Raw genomic sequence first — 6,423 nt, 5'->3', positions numbered from 1 at the left:
ACACCCAGAGCCGCAGAGAGAGGAACCGTCCCAATACTCGCACTTCGCCCCTCATTTGCGCGTTCCCGATGAGGGTGAGAGTGCAATATACTTAGGATGTATAAAAACTAAACTATGAAAAAATAACACTTACCAAATACCAGTTAGTTACCCACTCTACATCTCAAACTAAAATACAGCCACCTCAAATAAATGACTAATAACCAATATACATTTATTTTATTGTGTGTGGATCAACACATATTAACTACTTATTTTTTCCCCCACAGGTCCTAACGAAATTAACTTCAATTTTATTTGAAGTACTTCTAAATATTTCTGACTGTGTCATAAAGGCTTTTTCAGTTTTCAGTTTTCAGACGTCACTAACCTTTGCGGCCGTCAGATTATTACGTCACATAGTGGAAGTGCGTCTGATTGTCAAAACAAACGTGATGGCCTTTTCCTTACTGCTCTCCTAACACCTTATATTCCCTCCTGTTTTCTGGATTTTATACATTGAACTGTGTATTTAAAAAAAAAAAAAGAAGAAGAAGAAAAAATGAACTGCTCGCAAGATGTCATTGATAATATTCTTATGAGGGCTGTCCAGTTATCTGATGCTATCACTGCCTTTCTCACTTCATATATTGTTTTATATTGCAACGTCATTATTATCGCTATTAACTTCACTGCATACACTGATAGGTGGTCTGTACGTCTTTTCTTAATACTTACTTCCCTACCAGGAATATACACAATCTGTATGTATTGTTATTGTATTTGTTATTTAAATATTTTTTGAGCTACATACCACGCTTCATCCTGTTTCTTTATTCTCTTAAATTGATTTTTAATCTCAAAATCTACCACTGGCATTGCACATAACCAGGAAGGGATACTTGACAGTGGGACTGTGTTACTAAAAATAATCTGTGCCAAACCTGCCTGTTCCACGATCACATTACCAATACACCCCAAACTATTTATATATATATATATGTGTGTTCATGCTCCCAACAATATTTTAATATATTCTTGATTGGATTATATATTCCATGTCCCCTGATGTTTATCCAATAGGCCAATAAGGCCAGTAAGTCTTAATGGTGGTTAAACTTTTAAACGCTCCACTACATATTCTCAGTCCTTGAGCTTGTTGTACATCTAATTTTTTTAAGAAGAGTTTTCAATGTCAAGTCATGATTGAATTAAAATTGAGATAATAAATACACATATGTAACTATCTACTATTGTTAATCTCTATATTTTGTTAGGGAAGTATGTTGTTAAAAATATAAATATAAATCTCTAAACTCAGCTTAATTATTCAAGTTGTACCTGATTGAGGCGAATTATTACTATTTTAAGTCCTTTAAATTAACTACAAATAAATGTACATTCTTAATGGATTCCGATGCATAGTTACTCAACAAATAAACTGTCTCAATGATAAGTAAATATTATCATTTTACACAGAATATCACTAATGTGAGGTCTGCCGCACATTTTCTTATTTTCATTGTTTCTCTCATTATTATCGCCACTGATGCTTGTAAAATTACCGTTAAACTTTGTTTCAGCTGTTGCAGTGCAGAATGTCAACTGTAATGACCGATTTTTGATGTTGCACACTGCAAACTTTAACTAAAATTACATAAATAAATACAAAAATAAATAAAATACATGTAATAATGTCGTATCTCGGTATTCATTGACTGAGGAAAATATGAACGCTGGATAAATAAACACTGGGGAAACAAAACAATACCATTATAATCATGAATATTTATAGTTCTCTATTATTGTCATATCTTAGTATCCATGCTTCTAATTATATTTAAAACGTGGATGATTATATGTCTGTACAAAACAACACGTTGTTGTTGTTGTTGTTGTTGTTGCTTGATGATGATATGCTGCAATGACAACAATGACACCCAGAATGTATTTCACCCGTCATTCATCATCACATTTTTCAAGTGTGTATTTGATTTACGAAAGTTTCCAGACCTAAACAGGCCTGTAGCTGAAGAATCACCCAGGTATGTAAATAAAAAACAGCCCAAACGTTTTTCAGGGTGTAATTCGATACACTTTGGCAGGTATCACTTGCATGCACGTCCACATCTCATGAATAAGATATTGGTTCTTTAGTGTTGTGCCTTTCCGAGTGCCTCAGAGTGGAGAAAGCCGCACTTCATGTGTGAGAGGACTGCTGGTACCTGGTTGTGCATGGACTGCGGCCCACACTTCTGCACGCTCTTAAAATTAACAGGAGTGCCTCAGGAAATGTTGCCATGGCTCTAGGGGACACACACCATGCAGCCATTGTTGGAACAATAATAAAGGGGTGATTACTGAAGCCGGCCTGACGTTAGATGTCAAATTCCAGGAGGTAGTTGCATGTTGGAGCTCCAAAGAGACACAGAGAGATGACCCAGACAAGTGACAATGACGAGCAGAGTGAAAACAACTTGGAGACACCAAGTGAGCACCAGAGGAGGAAAAGCAAGGAAAAGAAGCATGTGTCCTTCCCTCCAGATGAACAGATCGTGTCCGGATTCGCTGAGCACAGAAACACTGAGAGGAAGGGTAAGATTGTTGTCCACGGAAAGTCATGCAGAATGTGGAAAACTTTTATTGTATCGTCAAAAAGCAAATCATATTTTAGAAACTTTTGTTTAAAATAATTTCTAGTAAGAGGATGAAGGGATGTTGGGTCCTTGAAGCCAAACCAGTTGAAAACCATTGTGTAATGTGTAATCTTGATAAGTATAAGAAAGAAGAGCAACAATTTTACCTAGGACAGCAATAATATATAATATGTATATCAAGGTAGAAAATACATTAATACTTAAACATAATAACAGGTTTTTATTCATTTATATATTGCCACTCTAAATTTAATTGATGACATTTTTGTGGTAAATATGAAATAGTATAATCTTAATATTATGTACATGTCATATACATTCATGTGTATGTATGTATATGTGTGTACATATGTTTGACGTGAATGTATAAACTGTATATATCAAACTTGTGCAGAATATATATTGTGAAAACAGTAAGATAAGTGAAATATTTTTTGTGTGTGACATTATGTAGAGAACGTTGTTTTGTTTTGTTGTGATGGGGTAGCTACTGTATGTATAAGCTTTGCTTCAATCTACACCCTTCAGTTGGATGAATTGGACAATTGAGTGTTTGTTCTCTACTTACTTTTTTGTTTGTGAAGACTGCCAAAATAAATATTCAAAATTCAAATTAAAAACAGAAAAAAAACAAACCTAAAATTTTGCTGGGCTGCAAAAGTAAATGATAAATGACTAAAATACGACGAGTAGAGTATGCTTCTGTCAATATGGATTTCAATCTTTTTGTCACATTGTTCAAATGTACACATTTACTGGATGTTTTTAAAAAAGGCAGTAGCTATCTGTACAGTTGCCGTATCAATATACCGACATTCTATCCGTACGCAGCGCCCCTATTTGGCCAGTTTAGGTCATGAGACTAAGACTAAACCTGACCCTAACCCTAACCCTAAAAATTGTTGCGATATTGGGTTACTGTATAACTTAACCCCAAACCTAAACCCAGCCCTAACCCGGCCGACTGTTCTGAGTCTAACCACCACTGGGCCCCAGATAAACCACACATTGCACACACTCCGTACTGATGCATTTCCACAAACCTCCCTGATGAATGTGTACAACATGGTGAAACCCGAGTGATATGTGTTGACCCGTGCCTTGCCTTTGATTCCCTATTCCAAACTGAATGGTTTGAGGACTGTTCGGGGGCTTTCATCGAGACCCATAACCAATAAACCTAACCCTAACCCTAAAAATTGTTGCGATATTGGGTTATAATTTTCTTTTTTCTTTTAATGGGGGATTGCTGCTTCCAGATATTATTATTTATCCAAAAATTACATTCATTTTGTGTTCAAATTTCATACTTGTATATCCTGCAGTTTAATGTGTCAACATGAAGGAGTGACATCCTTCCATCTTCATGTACTTTTACAATGACGTACAACATGATAATAACTAATACATCTTTACATCTTTTTGCACCACACAGATAGTAAGTCAGATACAATGAATACGTATATAATAATAATAATAATAATGCATTGGATTTTATATAGCGCTTTTCATAGACATGTGCATTGATCTTTAACATCATACAAGCTACTATTGTAGCCACAGTTGCATATCTTAGTAATACAAATGTCAAAAAGTTAATTTTGTTGGAATTATTACGCAAAAGTCATGGACATAACATGTGTCCAATGCAATGCAACGCCTCAACGCGATCAGCAGACGCCTCTGAAGAAGACTGACAGTTGATGGTCGAAACATGTCAGGAGATCAAAGTAAACTTCCTGAAAAAAAATTGTCTGAATAAATGAAACCTTAACATAAATGTAAAAAAAAAAAGTTTTACCATGCATTCATCAACCATGAGAGAAGTCTATTATATTGAAATTCAAAACATTGAATTTTTGCTTAAAAACGTCTGGTAAATTAGATCAACTTTTCTTTGGTGAGATATAACTAAAAGTGTGAGTAGTTGTGACTGCTTTGGGATATTCGGTAGCAGCAAATTGTTGAGTAGATTCTACAGGTTGATTGTTTACAGTGTATAAATGGACGATCAAGACGCAATCTTGCCATAGAGTCAAAAACTTTCAATAATAGAATGACTAAAACAGGCTCCAGTTTTGTCTTAATGTGGTTCAAAACGTGTGTGTTGCTAAGTAAAATGTAATCTCACATCTGGAATTTTTATCCTGTAAAGCTTAGTATGAGAAACAGAAACACCTGATTGGTTGACTGATCATCTAAGAACACATTCCTGTCATTCTCACTGACTGCACTTTTATTGCTGAGCACACACACACACACACACACATTTGTGCAAACACACACTTCTGCACACACTGCAGGGACGCAGAGTTTACTGAATAGTATTCCTGGGTTCCTGAAGCTCCTCTGAGTTGTTGCTGTTGGCTCGCTGGGATGCCGAGACATTAAAACAGTGAATGAGTGTATTTTTCTATTTCAGCTGACAGCTGCCTCACCTTGACAGAGGTAATTGTGGCCTACCAGGAGAGCTGCAGCAGACACCAGGTTCAACCACGGACGTACATCCTGCAGCAGCTGCAGGTACGAAGCTTAACATCCCTGCAACACTTTTTGAACGTGTCAGTCAAACTGCACGAGGCACATCTTTGTTTGGTCGGTCTGCGCTGAGGTGTGAGGCTGTTATCGCTGCACACAACTGTTTTTCACAAGTCACTCTGCAAAAGTTTTTCGGTTTCTCCCGAGAATTGGAATAATGTGTTTCACTTACTTGAAATAAAGTGCGTTGAAAAGCACAATCCCTGTGTGTCACTGCAAGGAAGCTGTTTATCTGTTACTAATAATGATAATAATGGCTTGGATTTATATAGCGCTTTTTTTTTCAAGGAATCTCAAAGCACATTACAGAAGTTAGAGAAAGCATTATTTATTCACACCAGTCATGCCAATGGTGGTACAGAAAAGTGGCTGCCACTATACGGCCCCTCTGACCACCACCAACATTTATGCACAATTAATACCCATTCATACAAGGCAATGTGAGTAAAATGCCTTGCCCAAGGACACAACAACAATGACTTGGATAGAGCAGGATTCGAACACCATCCTTTCTGTTATTGGATGACCCACTCTCCCATTGAGCAATCTATACCATTGAGCCACGGTCACCTCCTAAAGCCCTTCTCACTCCCTTCAGGATCACATTACCAAAATGTAGCGCAAATATACAAAATAAAAGTTTCTCACACAAATCTAAATCTGTATTTGTATTGTATTGTCTATTGCTTACAAATTACTCACAGATTTGTCGTAATTCGATGTTTCCAAATGACCACACCAGTCTTAATTTTGACAGTAAATTTAGATTTTTGTTTTAATCATAGTCTTTTGACTAAAATGCGGCTTAGTTTTAGTTCAGATCTATTTCATTCATAGTCTAGTTTTAGTCAACTAAATTACATTACAAGTATTTAGTAGACTAAATCAGTTACAGATATAAAATATATTGCAAAAGACGTTATACATTTTTTGGAGATGAATTTATCATTGATTAACCTGATATGGGATGTTATTAATGTTTGTAACTACACACAGACAGACTTGATGTGATCAATGTATCGTACGTCAACAGAATCCGCCTGCTTCCTGTTGGATGACTTATCATCATGTCCCGCCTTCCACAAAACAAAAGTCGTTTTGATTGGATTCCTTCCAATAAAAGAAAGTTCTTTCTGATTGGATTTCGTCCGAAGTGAACAATGTAGTCTAGTTTTTTATAAGTAGACAAAAATATCAATATTTTTTTTGAGATATTTTACGTTCACATGTATTTTCTAAATTAGTCATA

At 35.9% G+C, this 6,423-nt stretch overlaps 1 protein-coding gene across 1 annotated transcript in view; it reads left to right on the top strand.

Annotated features, from left to right (window-relative positions):
* The first annotated feature begins 2,204 nt into the window (after positions 1-2,204).
* LOC114456691 (protein phosphatase 1 regulatory subunit 37) overlaps positions 2,205-6,423 on the top strand; it is a 61,688-nt gene continuing 57,469 nt past the window's right edge. The window contains exons 1-2 of the mRNA XM_028438630.1: positions 2,205-2,574; positions 5,059-5,159. Of these exons, the coding sequence (XP_028294431.1) occupies positions 2,415-2,574; positions 5,059-5,159 (261 nt within the window). The 5' untranslated portion in view covers positions 2,205-2,414. The remainder of the gene's footprint in view (positions 2,575-5,058; positions 5,160-6,423) is intronic.

Source organism: Gouania willdenowi, chromosome 22 (genome assembly GCF_900634775.1).
Source record: "Gouania willdenowi chromosome 22, fGouWil2.1, whole genome shotgun sequence".
Lineage (NCBI taxonomy): Eukaryota > Metazoa > Chordata > Actinopteri > Blenniiformes > Gobiesocidae > Gouania > Gouania willdenowi.
This window is presented reverse-complemented; position numbering and strand designations above follow the sequence as displayed.